This window comes from Megascapheus bottae, chromosome 22, assembly GCF_031878675.1.
Source record: "Megascapheus bottae isolate mThoBot1 chromosome 22, mThoBot2.hap1, whole genome shotgun sequence".
Lineage (NCBI taxonomy): Eukaryota > Metazoa > Chordata > Mammalia > Rodentia > Geomyidae > Megascapheus > Megascapheus bottae.
In genome coordinates this window covers 6941299-6960949 of record NC_143530.1, presented here as the reverse complement: position 1 = coordinate 6960949, position 19651 = coordinate 6941299, and the positions used below count along the sequence as shown (strand labels likewise).

General features: G+C 44.4%; 1 protein-coding gene across 1 annotated transcript in view; it reads right to left on the bottom strand.

Moving 5' to 3' along the window:
* Positions 1 to 1632: 1632 nt before the first annotated feature.
* Xpo5 (exportin 5) overlaps positions 1633 to 19651 on the bottom strand; it is a 39061-nt gene continuing 21042 nt past the window's right edge. Inside the window, exons 15-32 of the mRNA XM_090355595.1 lie at positions 19156 to 19311; positions 16381 to 16422; positions 15915 to 16004; positions 14126 to 14325; positions 12775 to 12874; positions 11738 to 11919; positions 10628 to 10728; positions 9489 to 9585; positions 8350 to 8485; positions 7322 to 7420; positions 6402 to 6448; positions 6063 to 6160; positions 4860 to 4922; positions 3590 to 3672; positions 2531 to 2638; positions 2266 to 2403; positions 1965 to 2129; positions 1633 to 1794 (exon numbers count right to left, since the gene is read on the bottom strand). Of these exons, the coding sequence (XP_090211721.1) occupies positions 1654 to 1794; positions 1965 to 2129; positions 2266 to 2403; positions 2531 to 2638; positions 3590 to 3672; positions 4860 to 4922; positions 6063 to 6160; positions 6402 to 6448; positions 7322 to 7420; positions 8350 to 8485; positions 9489 to 9585; positions 10628 to 10728; positions 11738 to 11919; positions 12775 to 12874; positions 14126 to 14325; positions 15915 to 16004; positions 16381 to 16422; positions 19156 to 19311 (2046 nt within the window). The 3' untranslated portion in view covers positions 1633 to 1653. The remainder of the gene's footprint in view (positions 1795 to 1964; positions 2130 to 2265; positions 2404 to 2530; positions 2639 to 3589; positions 3673 to 4859; positions 4923 to 6062; positions 6161 to 6401; positions 6449 to 7321; positions 7421 to 8349; positions 8486 to 9488; positions 9586 to 10627; positions 10729 to 11737; positions 11920 to 12774; positions 12875 to 14125; positions 14326 to 15914; positions 16005 to 16380; positions 16423 to 19155; positions 19312 to 19651) is intronic.

Sequence of the window (19651 nt, the reverse complement as noted above, 5' to 3'; positions counted from 1 at the left end):
CCTTTTCCTCAGAGCCACTTAATGCTTCCTGAGCCAAATCAAGGTGGACCACCTACCTCTTGGCATCCAGGGCAGTTTCTCTCAGGGAAAAATGAAGGGGCATGGGGTGCTTGTCCTTAGCAGCTACAGTGCTGATACAGTATGACAAGACTCAGTGTCTGGGCCACATAGGTGCTGGTTTGTTGGATAAGCAGCAATCTTTGTTGTAGTATTCCAGATAGCTAATATATCTCACTGGTTTGAAAAAGGCAGATAGGCCCTTCCTCTGTGAAATTGAAATTTTTACTGACATGCAGGTGTTAACGTCTCTACAAAAAAGTTCTAGAAACAATAGAAAACTTCTAGCATGAAATCACAGGATGTTCAAAATATTGCAAGGTAATAAATACAGCTATACCCTCCATAGCCCCAACCAGACAGGACTGGACAGCTGTCAAGTCTGGAGGGAAATGATCTTGACATTACCTCTACAATCAATATAGCCCCATGCACCAGGCAGAAGCAAGGGGCAGACTGTGACAAACAGCAGTGTGACACTCCTACACTCTACTTTCCAGCCTACAGCCGGGACCAGCTAGGAGCAGTAGTTTTCACCTCTCACTGAGACCCTGCTGGCCAGCCTCTAGAAACATGGATACATTGCGGTTTCTAAATGCAAGCCTAGTTTTCATGGTACTTAGGTTTCACCCCATACCCATGTACTCAAATATCTTCCAGTGATCTCTAGAATGAACTTGCACATTTTCTTTCCTTTTGGAAATGGATCTTGGGGGAAAAAAGTGATCGAGGACCTGAAAGACCATGAGATTTTAAAGGCACCTGGACTCAAGTAGTCCCAGGGGATCGTGGCGTTGCCAGCTGCTTATCACAGATGTAAGCCTAGTTGGTCTTGGATGACAGTGACATCGTAACAGAGTAGGGTGCTATGGCTTTTGTGCCTGAGTAAACCCAGAGGCCGGGGGAAACCCTTGGGGGTCATTCATAGAAGGGCAAATACATGAGCTCTAGAAAGGAAGATGTTAGCACTGAGATAACCCAGCCCTAGTCCCTGGAGGTATGCTTGACACTGTGCCCAAACTTTAATAGCTTGTAATATGGATTCCATCAGATGACCAGATTCTTGCCCAAGACAAAGATGAGAGAACTGGCCAAAATCTATTCACTTAGCACCTAATGCAGACGTACCCACAGGGGTAGGGAAGGGTTCCTGCCAGCCCAGCAGCATGGAGCTCAGCAGGACTCGAGCAGTGGTCCAGGAGAAACTAGAGTTGAGGGCAGAGCCTCTGTGAGGCTGCAAAGTTGCTGTGTTGGGCACAGCACCCCCAATCCCTACTCTGCACAGGTGTGGCTGCATGGGGGCAAAGGGCTTGGGGGAGAAGGGCCATTCTGCTCTAGCTTTTCTTGGAAAAGCCAAAAGTCCAAGTAGAATGAGAACCACCTGGGACACCTTGCCAGAAAGCCCTAATTCTCTCTTGATAACGTTTGTGGAATTACTGTGGCCCCATACAGGGCCCACTATTCTGTTCCAGGCCTGGATGTGTCTCCAGGCTGATCACAGTGCAAAGTAAGGTGGCATTGTGAGAAGGGCTAGAGATTAGCTACAGAAGGGAAGAAGAGATGACAAAGGCTGAGGAAGATGCCCAACAGCTTGATTCAGGGTTCAAAGATGGTAGCCAAGCTGCCCCCCTCACTGTCCAGCACTTCTGTCTCCTCCTGCATTGGCTTTGCCTTTTTGAAAAGTGAGGGAAGATTCTTAATGTGAACTTCTTTTCGGAACTGCTCTCCCAAGGGTTTCTGTAGAAAACAAAGGAGAAGGAGCTGATTCTGGGCTCTGAGTACTGTGTTAGGAGATTATCCCACCACAATAGTCAGTGAATGAATTGGGTGTGGTTTACTGTGACCCCTGCACACACATGGCCGAAGACCACAAGCAGTCATGTGGGGTTGGTGAAAGCATGACCTACCCCAATACAACCGGCAATAAGGCGTTTGAAATGGTCCTTCCGTCGCTTGTCAGCTGCTTTTTGCAGGGAGGGGTTGAGGAGCTTGCAGTCAAACTGGTCCAGAGCATCCTTTTGTATTTCAGGAATCTGCTCCATCACAGCTCTAATCTCTATGTACCTGGGGCGCTGATAAGTAGGGGTAAATTCACTTGAGTACATTTGGCATCTGTCACCTTCCCCGATCTCTGTCAAACCCACCTCTGAGGAAGCAGGCTGAGTGAAAAGGCCACGGCCAACCTGCCCCCATGCTCTCTGCACTCACCAGTGCTTCATATATCTGGAAGGCCAAGTGGACCAGGGAAGCCATGCACCCGTCATGCTGCCCGTGCATCTGTAAACCTTTGAGCACGCTGGTGAAAAGCCATGTGACAGCCTCTGCCAGAAGAGTCCCTGTCAGCACCTAGGGAGACAGCTGTGCTCAGGAGACAGAAGGTCTCCTATGGCCCAGCACCTTAACTCTTCCAACTGATGCAGCCAATCCAGCGACCCAACCCCTAAGGGCCAGGGAGTGAGGTGGCTGGCCATACTTGTTTGAGGAGAGGCCAGCAGAGCTGTGTGGTTGTCCTCTGACAGGACAGAGTGTCTTTCCAGGCCAGGGAATTAAAGGCAGTAATTAACATCGCAGTGCAAACATCCTGAAAGGAAAGCACAATTAGGACAGTATGTACAATTTTCTCTGATTTTACATATTAAGTATTAAATTTCGGCTGGGCACTGGTGGCTCATGCCTATAATCCTACTACTCAGGATCTGAATGGCGCAGTTCAAAGCCAGGCTGGGCAGAAGTCTTTCTGAGACATTTATGCTCAGTTAACCTCTCAAAAACCAGGAGTACTGTGGCTCAAGTGATAGAGAGACCACAAAGAGGCTTAGGGACAGGCCCAGGTCCTGAGTTCAAGCCCTACAATCTTAGCCCTTACCCCCCTGCCCCAATTTTTTTTTTCCTTGGTAGAATAGGGCATTTGAACTTAGGGTTTTGTGCTTGCTTAGCCTGAATTGGTACTGCTATTTCTTCACAAGTTATTTTTAGGATAGTCTTGTCTCTATCCTGACTCAGGCTTGAGCTAGTCTGTCAAATATTAGGCTTCCACTGTCACTAGGGTCACACACGTGCCCACATATCCAGCCTTCCTCGATGAGGAGCAAGTCTTGCATACTTTTCTGCTTAGGGTATCTTGGTAATTTCAGCTTCCCACATAGCATGGATGGATGACAGGTGCATATCGCTATGCCCTGGAGCTGGCTTTGAATCATGATCTATCTGTTCCCAGCATCTCAACTAGCTAGGATGACAGGCATAAACCACAGGTACCCAGCTAAGACCTGAATTTCTAATAGGTAAGCAGGAAATGATATAAGTAGATAGGATAGCAAGTTTACTTCTCCTGATTTTATGTTTTATGTATTGGGAGCTAAAAAGAAGGAAAACCAAAACAGTATATGAGAACCTCCATGAAGAAGAGATGCTTGGGCTAGGGCAACTAGACACTACGGACTTCAAGCAATGTTCGTTTTTCTGACAGAAAAGTACACACTGGTTTTCCAGCTAGATGAGGAGGAAAAGTATCACCTGTCCCTCAACTCACCTCATGCTTCATCAGACATTTCCCCAGCTCTGTAAGCTCTGCCACAGGTGAAGGGGTTACCTCTGTGGCCATCATCTCTTCATCTGAAAGCAAAGCAGGATATCAAGCTCCATCCTTTCAGAACAGAAGGCCACACAGTGAAGCAAGGTTGTGTGTCCCAAGCTGTCTGGGAGATCAGTATAAGGAACTCTTCTACCCCATGGAAGGAGGCTCAGGCTCATGCCCACGGACGACCTAGAGATGGACCTAACCATGCACACTGGGCAGCAGGTGAAAGGCTGTCACTGCCGAACAAATATGTGAGATGTCGCTGCACATGTCACTGGAGTTATAAAAGGTATAAGCTAGGCCAGGCACCAGTAGCTCATACCTCTAATCCTAGCTACTCAGAATCTGAGGATTCTGGTTCAAAGCCAGTCTGGGTAGGAAAGTCTATGAGACTGTTATCTCTAGTTAATCACAGAAAAGGGCAGACGTGGAACTGTGGCCTAAGTGGTAGAGTAGCTAGACCTAAGGAGCCCAGGGATGGTGCCCAGGCCCAGAGTTCAGGCCCCAGGAATGGCAAAATAATAATATAATAATAATAATAATAATAATAATAATAATAATAATAATAATGTTTATAAGCTGAATCCTTTCTTGATGAGACTACATTCTAGTGAAGGAGAACCTACCTAATGTAGATTTAAGAAGCACTAGGAGGGCCAGGAATGTAGCCTAGTGGTAGAGTGCTTGTCTAGCATGCACGAAACACTGGGTTTGATTCCTTGTGTACCATGTACACAGAAAAGGCTGCAAGTGGTACTGTGGCTCAAGTGGTAGAGCATTAGCGTTAGCCTTGAGAAAGCCCAAGGACAATGCCCTAGTTCAAGCCCCAGGAGACACACACATGCATATAGCACACACACACCAGGAAATAAACTATAGTGGAGGAAGATTACAGAATGGCTGGAGCTATTTTTGGTAAGTTAATCATGGAAAACCTCTAGGAAGGGGTAATATTTGCACAAGATCTACATGAATCAAGAACCTACATGCATACAGAATGAAGAAAATCACTAGACAGAGGAAGCAGCATGTGCAAAGGCACTGAAGTAGGGTGTGCTTGCATGAAGGGTACAGCAAGAACACACCAAGAAGGCTAGTATGAGATAACAAAGTCACAAGCTTCAGGTCCCATCCTCACCAGGTACGAAGGAAAGAGATTGTATAGAACAGAGCCGCTGGGGCCTCATGGGATCTCCAAGGGCCCAGCCACCCACACACTCACCATCCCCATCTGCAGGGGGAGCTGTGCTGTGGTCGGCACTCTTCTTTGATACACAGCAAACCGCTAAGAGAGATAACAAGGTTATTTCTGGCCAGTTGAAGGGGAGAGGTAGTGAAGCACTGTCAGAAAGGCATAGAACCCATCTTCACCAAGGCATTCTTTTGAATACACTGAGTTCCAGTCCCTCTTCAAATTAGCTTGTGGGGAGAGATGGGCTACAAGTTAGGACAGGCCATCTCGGATTACCAGTAATTGTTTCTGTCAACATTTCCAAAACGTAGACAAGAAAATAAATCTTCATGTCATGGGGCCGGGAGTTTGGCCTTGTGGTTAAAGTGCTTGCCTAGCATGCATGAAGACCCGGGTTTGATTCCTTGGTACCACATACATAGAAAAAAGCCGGAAGCGGTGCTGAGGCTCAAGTGGTAGAGCTCTAGCCTTGAGAAAATCCAAGGACAGGGCTCAGGGCCTGAGCTCAAGCCCTAGGACTGGCAAAAAAAAAAAAAAAAAAAATCTTCATGTCTAAGAATTTTTAAAATTTCTTAATTTTGATAAAGTTAGGCAGTTATTTCTAATACCTAAACTTCATATTCTAGCCTGGGTACCATTCAATTTACTTCATAGATAAGCTTTTGATCGATTTAAGTACTAGCTAGCTTCTGATTATTTTACTTTTTAAAAATGGGCACGTTGGGTCTGGGAGTTTGGCCTAGTGGTTAAAGTGCTTGCCTAGCATGTGCGAAGACCCGGGTTCGATTCCTTGGTACCATATACATACAAAAAAAAGCTGGAAGTGGTGCTGAGGCTCAAGTGGTAGAGCTCTAGCCTTGAGAAAGTCCAAGGACATTGCTCAGGCCCTGAGCTCAAGCCCAGGACTGGCAAAAAAAAAAAAAAAGGCACATTGCTATAAGCCTGAATTTCTGCGAGGAGCTGTTGACTCACACCTGTAATCCTAGCTACTTGGGAGGCTGAGATCTGAGGACCATGGTTCAAACGCAACATGGGCATGAAATTCCATGAGACTCCAATTAAACACCAGAAAACTGGAAGTGGTACTGAGGCTCAAAGTGGTAGAACAGCCTTGAGCTGAAGAGCTGAGGGACGGTGCTCAGGCCTAGAGCACCGACAAAAAAAGTCTGAATTTTTACATCAACCTAGTCTCCCTGGGGATGGCACTACCCATGGTTCTCACACGTCACTTACTAATGAGGTCCATGACTTCTCGGGTTAACATCCTCACCAGCTGCTCCTCCAACATCTCTTGAGACTCTGGATTATCTTCCGTGGTCTCTTCTTCTCCGCTGCCAAAAGCCAGGAGACAAGTTCCATGAGCATGCTTAAGAGGAAGGGTAAGGAAATAGCAACCCTCTCCAGACCCTCTGGTTTCCTTCACATAACTACACATAAACCACCACTGAGGCTAAAGATGACAATGATCCATCAATGTTCTAGCCCCAGGACAGCAGAATCCCTGCCCCCTTTCCTTATCCCACCCAATCCAGCTGTTAGCTCAGCGCCAAGTGGAGTGGGTATAGTCCTTACCACAGCTGGCTTCTCTGGTTGATGACTTGCCATTTCTGGGAAAGTCTCTGGGGAAACAGGAAGGAAGTGCTAGATAGGGGAGCAGACTGGAGCACTTTTTTTTTGGTGTGTCATGTGGCTGGAACTCAGCCTGGCACTGTCTCTGAGCTCTTCAACTCAAGGGTACGACTCTACCCTTGGGCCCAGGCGGTGTTCCTGAGCCCTTCAGCTCCAGGCTACTGTACTACCTACCACCCTTGAGTCCAGCCCCACTTCCCATTTTCTAGAGGTTAATTGGAGATAAGAGTCTCAGGTCCTTTTGTGCAGGGGCTGGCCTTGAACCAAGATCCTCAGATTTCAGGCCCCCCCCCCCCCCCAGTAGCTAGGATTAGAAGTGTGAGCCACCGTGTCCGGCCGAGTACTTAAGGTGCTAAAATGAGCCAAGGGAGTCTCAGCCCATAAGGTTGAAGCACTTCTGCTTAGTCTTGACATTTTTTTGGGGGGGGGTCAGTAATCGAGCTTAAACTCAAGGCCTGGGTGGTGCGCAGCTCTTTGCTCAAGGCTACCACTTTGAGCCACAGCTCCATTCCTGATTTTTGGGTGATTGATTAATCGGAGAGTAGGGCATCATGGGAATTTTTTGGTTGGCTTTGAACTGTGATCCTCAGATCTCAGCCTCCTGGGTAACTAGGATTACAGGCATTAGCCACCACACTCAGCTTGACAACATTCTTTGAATTCTGAATCTTAAAACCCACGATCAATACCCCTTGGTTCCCTGCCTAACTGCCGAGTAGGGACACAGTCTGCAAGAGGTAAGGAACAGAATCTGCAGCTCAAAGTGCTTCACGGGTAAATCAACTCAGCTTCCCAGGGGGTGTGATAATCTGGCACACAAGACCCAGGAATGTTGCTTTCCTGTTCTTTCTTTAGGCTCTTACCAAGTGGAGGTAGGTGAAAAGAGGTCCAAGGATGGGAGGAACCAGGGTTTCATAGTGCTCTGGAGGACAGGAGAGCACAAGTGGCTTCACAAAGACCCGTGCTGCAATGAGTTAAGAAGCTGTAGCCATGAGCACAGGCCCCTCCCTCACCCACCAGTAGTGAGATGTCAAGAACATGCTGTGTTAATAGACTAAATCCCAAACTGCATGGAAACTCGACTCCCATTACATTTGTACATTTGTACATTTGTACTTTCTACAAAGCTGCACATCATGGGTACTGGGTTGGAGAAGAAAAGTAGGACACCCTTGCAGACTCCATCTCCAAAAATAAACCAGCAAAAGGCTAGAGAGAGCCAGGCCTGGTGACTCACACCTATAATCCTAGCTACTCAGGAGGCTGAGATCTGAGGATCTAAGGACCAGCCTGGGTACTAAAGTCCCTGAGAGCCTTACCTCCACTTAACCAGTAAAAAATCAGAAGCAGGGCTGTAGCTCAAGAGGTAGGTCGGTAGCCTTGAGCTGAAGAGCTCAGGGACAGTGCCCAGGCCCAGAGTTCAAACCTCACGACCAAACAAAAACAAAAACTTCTCCCAACAAAACTGATAGCCAGATCTAACCCTAGCTACTGAAAAGCCTGAGGTATAGAAAAGACCAATGAAACCCAGGAGTCTGAGGCCAGTGTGGGCAACAAAGCAAGATTCTACCTTAGAGGGGGAAAAGGCAGGTAGCTCATGCCTATAATTGTCTTGTCTACTCAAATAAGCAGGGCATAGTGTCATGTGCCAGTAATGCATGGTACCAGAGATCCTAGGAAGGAAGATCCGTCTGGGCTACATGGTACACCTTGTCTCGATAAACGAAACGAAGATATTCTTTGACTTTTAAAACCTTCCTGTCTATAATGAGATTATATATATTCTTAAGATGTACAATTTTACCTGTTCCTGGAAACTGTTCCTTCTCCCTCTGGTTCCTATCCCTAACTTTCTGACCCTGGGCTATCTAGGGATATCTGAAAGGATATGAAGCATGGGTCTGAGACGGTAATCAGGAATATTGTTCAAGTTGATGAAAGCTGAGCCGAGGAGTTGGGTAGCAAGGTCCTCCACAGTGTAGAAGTCTTGCTGCATGGAAGGGCCTGCCTTCCCCAGAATGTGGAAACTAAAAGGCAAAATCATTGGCAGTGACAAATCCAGTATCCTTTATTCCTGGCCCTGACTTCTCCAAGGATTTCATTTCTGGTCTACAGTAAGTTTTTTTTTTTTTTTTTTTTTGTGCCAGTCCTGGGCCTTGAACTCATGGCCTGAGAACTGTCCTTGGATTTTCTCAAGACTAGATCTCTACCACTTGAGCCACAGTATCACACTTTTTTCTGTGTATGGTACCAGGGTATCAAATCCAGGTCTTTTGCAAGTATTCTACCACTAGGCCAAACTCCTAGCCCTACAGTAAGTTTCATTTTAAGCTAGAAAACAATTGCATTTACACCTTAAGAGACCTTAGCTTTGAAGTTTAAATAGAAACTTTTGACAAAGTGGAAAATTATTCTTCCTCTGGAACATAGCATGTATTAAGATACAGATTGCAAGCTAAGGTTCAGAGAATCCTTCACTGCTTTGCAATGTAGACTCACAATGGAGGTGCTGTAAGGTTGGCCCTGAATACAACACCAAGGTAACTGAAGCCAAAGCCTGGGTGTGTAGGCAATGAGAAGCTGAGTGAAGTCTTAGCATTTCATGCACTGGAAGCACAGACATACTGGGCACAAACATTAGGTCAGAGCTAAGACTAGGGGCTTCAAAACAATAAGGAAGATACCAAGCCCAGGCAAGTGGGCTCCCTTTTTTTTTGGGGGGGGGGAGGCACGTAGGGGGTTTGAATTTAGGGCATGGGCACTGTCCCTCAGCTTCCTTTGCTCAATGCTGGCAACCTACCCCTTAAGCCATAGCGTTACTTCCTGTTTTTTTTGTTTATGTGGTACTGAGGAATCAAACCCAGGGCTTTATGCATGGTAGGAAAGCACTCTACCACTAAACCATATTCCCAGCCCCATGCCTCCCATTTCTTGTTCCACCTTTCCTGTCCAACAGAATTCTAAATCAAAGACTTAATACCTAGCAACTCCTGTAAGTATACTTGAGAAGTGGCCTTGCCCCCTCCTTACCAGTTTTCATAAAGAGTGCTAAAGAAGCGCTGCATTCTTTCCAAGACTGTTTTGTAGACAGGATAGTCATTGAGCTCCAGGAGAGGCTGAGGTAATCCTATAGGGGAAGAGATCAGGAACACACTGCTTTGTTGCCAGCACACGCGCACACACACACGTGTGTGTGTGGAACACACTGCTCTGTTGCCAGTGCGCGTGCACGTGCGTGCGTGTGTGTCAGTGGGCAGCAGGCAGATGTGTGTGTCTGTGTGTCCAAAAGGTGATTTGTTCCTTTGGGTAGGCATTGATCAAGTACAAAACTTCAGACTGGACCTCGTTTTTCCTAGATGGGACCTGTACCAAACATGGCAAAAGGATTTCCCTATGAAATACCAAGATGTCTCCACTCCCACCCCAAGACATGAAAACTCTTTTGCAAGGAAAATCATATGCAAAAGCCCCAAACAGACAACAGGTCCTAGTAAATTCCACTCACCTCAGTCTCCTGTCTTAGAAGTATGTAGGAGATCCTTTTATATTTCAAATCACAATCAAAAACTACCAGGGGAAGTATTCTTCCATTCTAGTGTAACTCATGGGCCACATATTTCTAAAGCCGGAGTTCCTGACTTACCTTGAATAATGGATCAGTATGTGTGCTATGAAGTAATAACTTATTACATGAATGGCAATCCATGTCTTAGAAGTTATATTTTAACTGGTTTATATAATATAGACATTAAATATAGTGTTAGCCAACACCATTTAGGCCTAGACAGACATGAGCGTGAAAGGAAAAATAACATCCTTCCTTTGATTAACTTTACAGCTGAGGACTACTCATTGGATAGCCCAGTCAAACCTGTACCTGATAGGTAGGCCACTCTTACCACTGAACCGCATCACTATCCCTCCTCCTGCATAAATTTTGATTGAGTACACAAACCCCCATACACAAGCAGAAAGAATACCGTTATCTTTCTCTTCGGTTGTGGGAGAACTCTGGGCCTGAGTGCTGTCCCTGAGCTCTTCCATTCAAGGCTACCGCCCTACCTCTGGAGCCAGACAAGTACAGTATGACACAATCACAACAAAGCTGCTCCAGGAGCCTATGGAAAGGTAAAACCAACTTATGGGGAAATAAAGGTTGCATTTCTTACCTAATATAGCAGATTTTTCAGCTTCAAGCATATCCAGAGCCTTGGCAAAGGGCTCTGCCATTTTAGCTAACATTTCTGGTGCATACAATGAGTTGTGAGTTCTGAAACAAACATGGGAGTCAGTGATGCACCGTTACCCAGACAGTGTGTCCCCAAGCATTCCTCCCAGCAGGAGCGGTCCTGGACAACCATGTACCTGGAGGTTATTAACTATGCAGTATACACAACTTAAGGCATATGAACACAGAGTTAAGTCCTGACACAGCAGGACCATACCACACCAGTGTCACTAAAAAGAGTGTGTGTGTGTGTGTGTGCGCACAATTCTGGGGTTTGAACTCAGAGCCTAGGTGCTATCCCTAAGCTTTTTAGTGTTCTACCAACTAAGTTACAGATCCTCTTCCAGTGTTTTCCTGTTTAATTGGAGACTCATGGACTTTCTTTTTTTCACAGTCCTGGGGCTTGAACTCAGGACATGGGGCACTGTCCTTGAGCTGTCTCAAGGCCAGTACTCTACTACTAGAGCCACAACGTCACTTCTAGCTTCTTATATGTATGTGGTAACCAAGGAATCAAACCCAGGGCTTTGTGCATGCTAGGTAAGTGTTCTACTGCTATTACAAATTCACAACCGCCTCATAGACTTTCTTGCCCAAGCTAGCTTTGAACCTCAATCCTCACATCTCAGCATCCTGAGTAACTAGGATTTTAAGTGTGAAGCACCAGTGACCTGAGAGAACTTTGATTTTACTTTATTTTTTTGCTGGTCTTGAGGCTTGAACTCAAGGCCTGGGCTCTGTCCTTGAGCCTCTCTGTGCTCAAGGCCAGCATTCCACCACTTGAGCTATGCCACTTCTGCCCTTTTCTGTTTATGTGGTACTGTGAGGAATCAAACCCAAGGCTTCGTGCATTCTAGGCAAGCACTTTACCACTAAGCCACATTCCCAGTCTGAAAGCTTTTATTTATAAAAGGGACTTTTTGTCCTAGAAAGAATGAAGACCTAATCCTCCATTACTACTTCCACGATAAAACATATTAACAGATGAAACTTTTCAAGATCAAGGTAATAATAATAATAAACAAGAGACCAAAACCTTATTTTGACTTACCTGACAAGGGCAAGCAGATTGTCTAAAAGTTTCAGAATCTGCTCTGTGCAGGGGTTGCGGAAGACTGGACTACCATTTGGTGTATAACCAACCACAAACCCCCCAGCTTTAGCCTCTTCTAGATCAGCCGGCCAGCAGGTTCGTTTTATAACACCCAAGATACTGTAGACACAAAAGCTCATCTGTAGAAAAGCAACAGTGAAACCAACGTAAATGTAAAAGAGGAAGAAAAGAAAGGTACTGTTAAGACATATTCAATGCTACCACACAAGTGATGCAGAGGCCAGAGGTGAAGAAAGAGCCTTCTGTTTTTCCCACCCAAATCAGATCCTTGTTCCTTCCTTTAAGCTCAAGTTTAAAGGGGTCCACTTTATCATCTACGGGACCAGTATAGTTCTAGAAATTTCCCCTTCATTAGGATTTCTTTCTAGGGGTTTAGTGACCGTCCCACAGGATGGTAAGCTTCAAGGATGCATAGACATGCTCTAAGACAGTGTTTCAACTGCCATTATTTCACTGTTTCCAAGTCGAACCTGTGCCTTCCAGCTTGGACTTTGATAGCTTTTGCCCTAATCCCTTCACCATACCTTTTAACCAACCTACTTTGCCAGGATGAATGTAGCTTTTACCAATACAGAGGCCAAGAACAATTTGAATAGCAAAGCACTAAAAAACGTCAGGTGTGCAAGCTTGGCCATCTCTTAGGACTTGACATGCCAGAGAGCAAGAGCAGGGAGGACTCACCCTGCTGGCCAAGTTCTGACCTACTTCCTCATTACACCTTCAGTCTTCAGATCTACTTAGAGATCCTTGAAGCCAAAATAATGACTTCAATGAAAAGACCATCTGTTCTGCTGTGGGAACTAACTCAAGAATTCAGGACTAAAGAAGAAAAGAAAGGAGAAGCTTAGAGTAGTTGGAGACTCCAGGTTTCTCACCAGTACAGACAAAACAAACCTAAGATAAACTTGACAATGGCAACACCCTGTACTTCTACCTGGGGCCAATGCAGTTTCCCATCCCCACAAGAGTCTTACTCGCGCTCGGTTCAAGCCACAGGGATCCTCCAGGGCTGGGTCACAGCCTTTCAGATCTGCACCCACATAGGCAAGGAATGCATCAACGTCCAACAGCACACTAGAGGGAAGAAGTTGGAAAAGACAGATTACAGCAGGGTATTTTAAGTAAAGACAATTTCTCCCATAAAACCAATAGACTTGGGCTGGGAGTGTAGCCTAGTAGTAGACTGCTTGCCTAGCACGCACAAAGCCCTGGATTTGATTCTTCAGTACCACATACAGAAATAAAACTGTGGCTAAAGTGGCAGAGGATAGCTTTGAGCAAAAGTACCTAAGGACATTGCCCAGGCCGAGTTCAAGCCCCATGCCTGGCAAAAACAAAAACAAAACAAAACACAAAAAGTATTTTATGATGAGATTAGTTGAATGATATCAGCTGCCACTGCAAGGCTATTTTTGTTTGTTTTTGCTTTTTGCCAGTCCTGGGGCTTGAATGCAGAGCCTAGGCACTGTCCTTGGACTTTCTCAAGGCTAATGCTCTACCACTTGAGCCACAGCACCACTTCTGGTCTTTTCTGTGTATGTGGTACAAAGGAATTGAACCCAGGGCTTCATGCATGCCAGGCAAGCACTCTACCATGAGGCCACGCTCCCAGCCCCCATTGAAAGGCTTAAATTTCCCTTCACACTTCCATATTTCCTCAGTAGCACCTTATGAACTAAAAAAAAAAAAGATACACGGGGCAGAGAATTTGGCCTAGTGGTAAGTGCTTGCCTAGCACTTACCTAGCCTAGGTCTTTATGTAGTACTGAATACTACATACACAGAAAAAAGGAAAGCTGGAATTGATGCTGAGTCTTAAGTGGTAGAGCTCTAGCCTTGAGGAAAAAAGCCCTAAGTTCAAGCCCCAGGACTGGCAACCAAACAAAACAAACAAAAAACCCTGCATTTGAAAACTCAAAGAAAACACTTTACTACATGGGAAAAAGATGGGCCTTTTGTGGCAATTTCTCTGGCTATTCTCCATTTCTTCAAAGTGCTGGTATTGTGCCAAGACCAATAGCAAACTGGGCATTGGTAGCTTACACCTATAATCCTACCTATTCAAGGCTAAAACCTGAGAATCACAGTTCAAAGTCAGCCAGTCAAAACTTACTTCCAATTAACCACCAGAAATCAGGAAGTGGAGACATGGTTCAAAGTGCATTAGTGCCTTGAACACAAAAACTCAGAATCAGCAGCCAGGCCTTGAGTTCAAGTCCCATGATCTGCCTCCCCCAGCAGCCTGCTCTGCCCTTACCATTCCTGGCATTCTCAATGCAGAAAGGGTGTTCAGTGCACTGAGACAGGGGGAACTGTCTCACCTACCTTCGTATTTCCTCAGAAAGCCAGATACTGGCCACAGGTGCCATCAGCTCCTCTAGGAACAACTTCTGACGCTCGTAGTTCTTGAACTGGTTGCTAATGAGGACCAGGGCTTCCATGAGGGCACATTTTTCCATCTGAGTTAGGAGGAGCTCGTTGGAGAGGAGTTGCTTCACATGGTTATAAAGCATGTCAAAATTGGGCTGCAGACCACAAACAAAAAAGGCAGGAGGTAAAGAATTAATTTGGACCACTCAAAGAAGAAAGAAAACCAAGATGGGTCTAGGAAAGTTGGACCATCGCTGTTTAGTTTTGTTTCAAATTTAATGTTCAGGTAATTAAACACAAGACAGGCATTGTCTTGAATTTGGATAAATGTACTTTACCATACAAGTAGGAAAACAACTTGACTCTTCTACCTCAACTCTACAATACCCTTACAAAGATTGGTTAGGTAGGGAGATAATGGTTATCTTGTCATAGAAGAAATTTCTAATTTATTTGTTACTTAGAATAATGCTAAATTTTTACAAAAACTCCCCTCTTACTCTAAAAAGGGTTGAGACTTCCATCTGGCTTTTTCCAAAATTAGGCACACATTTGGCAGAGTAATTAAGAACACCACATAATTGAATGAACAGACTTGAAACACATTATTTTCAACTATGAAAATACAAAATGAAACCTGCTGAAATTGTTTGGGAAAGGGGAAGGAACAGGAAACAGTTAATATGTGATTATGATTGGAATACATTGCATACGTATATGGAAATGCTTTTAACTCACTTCCTTTATAACTAATTTAAAATGAAAACCAAAACCAAATCACATAGTAAAGAATTCTGACCCAGCAATTCCACTACTTGGCAATTACCCAATCGTCCATGAACAAGAACATACTAAACCCACCAGCACAACGATGTTCACTGCAGCACTATTTACCATAGGAAAGATATAAAGCCAACCCAGATGTCCCTTGGTAGATAATTGGATCAACAAGATGTGGTATTGATACATAATGGAATTCAATGCTGCCATGAGAAAGAATGATATTGCTCCATTTGTAAGAAAATGGTAAGACTTGGAAAGAATCATATTAAGTAAAGTCAGCCAGACTCAAATGAGTGGTTTCCCTCATTTGTCATAATTAGTATAAACCTTGGACTTTCCTAGCAGAGATTTACAGTAGAGCAAAACCTAGACATATAAGACCATATAGGATGAGGCTAAATGAAAGAACCTCCAGGATATAGAAACAAGAGCCACATAATGTGTGATTGTTGTTCATAATGCACTACATTATTTCTCATCTTTTTTGTTGTCCCTTGGTTATTGTCATATTGGTACAGTATCTTACCCTGTTATCTGGTATACTGTATTGATGTTTATTTGAAATAGGATAGGGAAGGGGGGGAAAACAAGATGAGGGGAGGGGGTGGAGGGAGGGAAATGGGCACAAAAACATGAGAAGGGGTATCAATGTTTGTGAAGTAATGTACCTTCTATCTGGTGAATATAATGTAACCCTTCTATTATTTACTACACACACACACACACGCACGCACGCACGCACGCACGCACGCACGCACGCACGCACGCACGCACGCACGCACACGCACTGTCCTTGGGTTTTCTCAAGGCTAGAGCTCTACCACTTGAGTCACAGCACCACTTCTGACTTTTTTTTCTATATATGTGGTACCGAGGAATCGAACCCAGGTCACACTACACAGGTCGACACACTACACTCGACAGGTCTCAGTGGTGACTCAGCTGGAGCCCAGAAACTTACCAGCACAAGCTCAGGGTAGTCACGACACATCTTGATGATGGAGGAACAAGCATGTCTCCTCACATTCCTCACTGCTCGGGTTCTGGGGGCCTAGAAAGAGACCACTTACAATAATAGAGCACATGACTCTGTCAAAGGCAATCTCATAATAAATTCTTACAATTTTAAGAATATGGCATTAAGAATATGACATTCACAGTTATCATGAGTCACACTGGAGTATTTCCAAGGGCAAAGTATTTTATGAAAATAAGGCATCACTATCAGCCTCCTTCCACTCACACAAAAATCCAGCCAATGGATTACTGTTCCCAACAGTTCTTTGGAACTGTTCAGTTAATAGTCTTAGCCAGGAGTAATAGTTCACAACTAAGATGCCAACATTCAAAAGGTTGAAGCAGGACTATGAGTTCCGTAACAACCTGGGATAGAGATCTGATCTTTATTAAAAAATTAATAGACTTACCTTGTTTTCTTCAACAGTTTCAAAAGTGACGGATGAAAATAACTGAAAAGAAGAAATAGTCACTTAGTGTGGCTTTCAACTGTAATTATGAACACATGCCAAAAGAATATTCTAATTTATTGTAACAATCCAGTTTTTTTTTTTTTTTGTTAAAAAGTACTTTTCAACTGTGTGTGGTGGCTCACACCTGGAATCCTAGCTACTCTGGCAGTTGACATCTGAGGATCAAGGTTCAAAGCTGCCAACCTGGGCTCCAAAAATATAATAAAGAGTTTGGGTTGGTTTTTTTTTTTTTGAAGGGTGGGGTGGGTCATGGGGCTTGAATTCTGGGCCTGGGTGCTGTCTCTGAGCTCTTCAGCTCAAGGCTACCACCCTACCACCGGACCTGGGCATTCCGATTCTGCTCTAGGCTGTCACCTTACCCTTGAGCCAAACCCCACTTCCAGTTTTCTAGAGGTTAATTGGAGATGAGTCTTAGGTCCTTTTGTGCCTGGGCTGGCTTTGAACCTTGGTCCTGGGATCTCAGCCTCCAGAGTAGCTAGGATTACAGGCCTGAGCCACTGCATTTAGCTAGAAAGTAAGACTGTTACCTCCCATTAATCACTAGAAAACAGGGAAGTGGGGCTGTGACTCCAGGGGTAGGGCAGTAGCCTTGAGCTGAAGAGTTCAGGGAAAGTGTCCAGGCCCAGAGTTTAAGCCCCATGACCAACAGAAAAGAGAAAAAAAAAAAGTACTTTTCTTTGGTATTGCAAAACTTCAGATGGTCACTTACCTTAAATATGTCTATAAGAAGCTGGAGGGTCACAACTGTACCATTAAAATGCTTTAGGGCCAGGCACTAGTGGCTCACATCTGTAATCCTACTTAGGAGGCTGAGATCTAGGATTTCAGTTCAAAGCCGGTTGGGGCAGGAAGGAACTTTTATCATCTCTAATTAACTACCAGAAAATGGAAGTGAAGCTGTGGCTCAAATTGTTACAGAACTAGCAAAAAGAGCTCTGGGACTGGGCTTATACCCTGAGTTTAAGATCCATGACCACCACCACCACCAACAACAAAAATGTGATGGAGTCTTATAACAATCTATTCCATCCTCAAACAGCTCAGCTATGGTAGTAACATACCTCTCGTCTCTACTGTTCATCAAAAGTTGGAATGATCTGGGCTAGAAGAGGGATGACTAAAGTTGTAGAGCACCTACCTAGCAAATGCCCTGAGTCCAAACCCCAGTACCCCTGCCTCAAAAAAAATTTTTAAAAAAAGGGGACTACCTTTTCTGGGTCCATTTTATAACTTCCCATCTATCTGTGCTCAAGGAAGTAAGACTGCTTCTTTGGTCTCTGTGATGAAATTAAACTGGGCTGAAGATCTAATCAAGAAACCCATTGAACATTATTATCCGACTTTAAGAGAATTTCTGTTGCAGGAAATAACTTCACTTAAGTCCTAGTCTTTGTGTAACACATTATTTGTTTTATTTCCCTAGCATCCATTGTTTCTTTGGGACTCTTTATTCTTTATGCTCCTTCTTGGATAACAGTGACCAACCACTATGGTTCGCCACTTGACTCACACTAATTCTATATTTGTATCCTCTTTCTAGTTTTGGAACTTCTATGATGACGACGTTATATTATTCTCATTGCTTTCTAGAGTTTAGACATGCAAACTAAACCCTGGATTTGAGATGTCTCCACCTTAGATGCTCTTTATTTACTTCAAATTTATGATTCTAAAATAGTTCTCTCTTCCTCACTCCTGTTCTCTCTCCTGATTCGCTATTCTCACTCGGTTGTAACTCTTTTTTAACAAAAAAAAATTTTTTTTGGTCAATTATGGGGCTTTGGACTCTGAGCCTGGGCACTGTCCCTGAAGTCTTCAGATCAAGGCTACTGCCCTACCCCTGAACCTGGGCATTGTCCCTGAGCGATTCAGGGACTCTTGACACAGTACCACTTCCAGTTTTCTATTGGTTAACTGGAGATAAGTCTCACGGTCTTTAGTGCCCGTATTTTAGTGCCCAGGCTGGCTTTGAACTGCGATCATCAGATCTAAGCCTCCTAGCTAGGATTATAGGTTCGAGCCCACCACGCCTGGCTTCAGCTCTACATCCACTAACTCATTAAACCTGAAACCTGAAAATCATACTGCTTCTGTTACAAATCCCTTCTGATCTGATAGTCCACTGACACTCTCTTACTTTCCCTTAGTACTCTCTTCTGTTTCTAGTATCCGAGTGTATTAATTACAGTGCTATATAGGTACACATCTGTTCATGTGTCTTTTCTTACATTGATTCTAAAAGGTAAGGTACTAGCATAGAACCTTTCATGCAGCATGCACTCAGTACATGTTTGCCTCACATAGTTCAAAAATTTTTTTATAAAATCTAGAGCTAGGTATAGTAACATATTCCTGTAATCCCAGAATTTGAGTCTGAGGCAGGCGGATCAGAAGTCAAGCTAGCCTGGGCTAGCTGGGAGGGCTTTCTCCCTCCCTCAAATTAAAAAAAAAAAAAAAAAAAAAAAAAAAAAAAGCCGGGGCCAGGAGTTTGGCATAGTGGTAGAAGGAATGCTTAGTATACATTAAGACCCAGGTTTGATTCGTTGGTACCACATCATAGAAAAAGCTGGAAGTGGTGCTGTGGCTCAAGTGGTAGAGTTCTAGCCTCGAGAAAGCCCAAGGACAGTGCTCAGGCTCTGAGTTCATGCCACAGGATTGGGGGAAAAAAAAGTTTAGAAATGCGAAAATTAAGTTTACTAAGGAGTACTTTACCTTTGAGAAGACCTGGGGTAGGAATTCGGGTTTGTAAGTGACAAATGGGAAGAGTGCTGAGACATTAGTGAGGACACAGGACAGGATGAGTGGGTCCTTCACATCAAAGTTTAGGACCATGTGCAAGAGCTCTATGCCATCACTGACAGGAATCGCCTGGAAAGCACACATGAAAAGGAGGTTAACACAGTTAATGCACTTGGAGAAAACCACTTTTGCTTTATTTCCCTTAACTCCAGTAACACAATTACTTATGATTTCATACAGTGCTTGTCTTAACTCTGACTTCAGTCACTATACAGTGCTACCGTAGGCCTATCGGGACAAGGCACTTCCTGCTACTAGTAGCAATTAAGGATGTTTCCAGGTCTTTGTGAATGTTAAGTATATTGCTAACACAAATTATTAGAAACAAAGTTAGAATTACTTTGGAGGTACTTTGGATAAAATCCAGCCTTGCACATGCTAGGCCGGCACTCTGCTGCCAAGTTATACC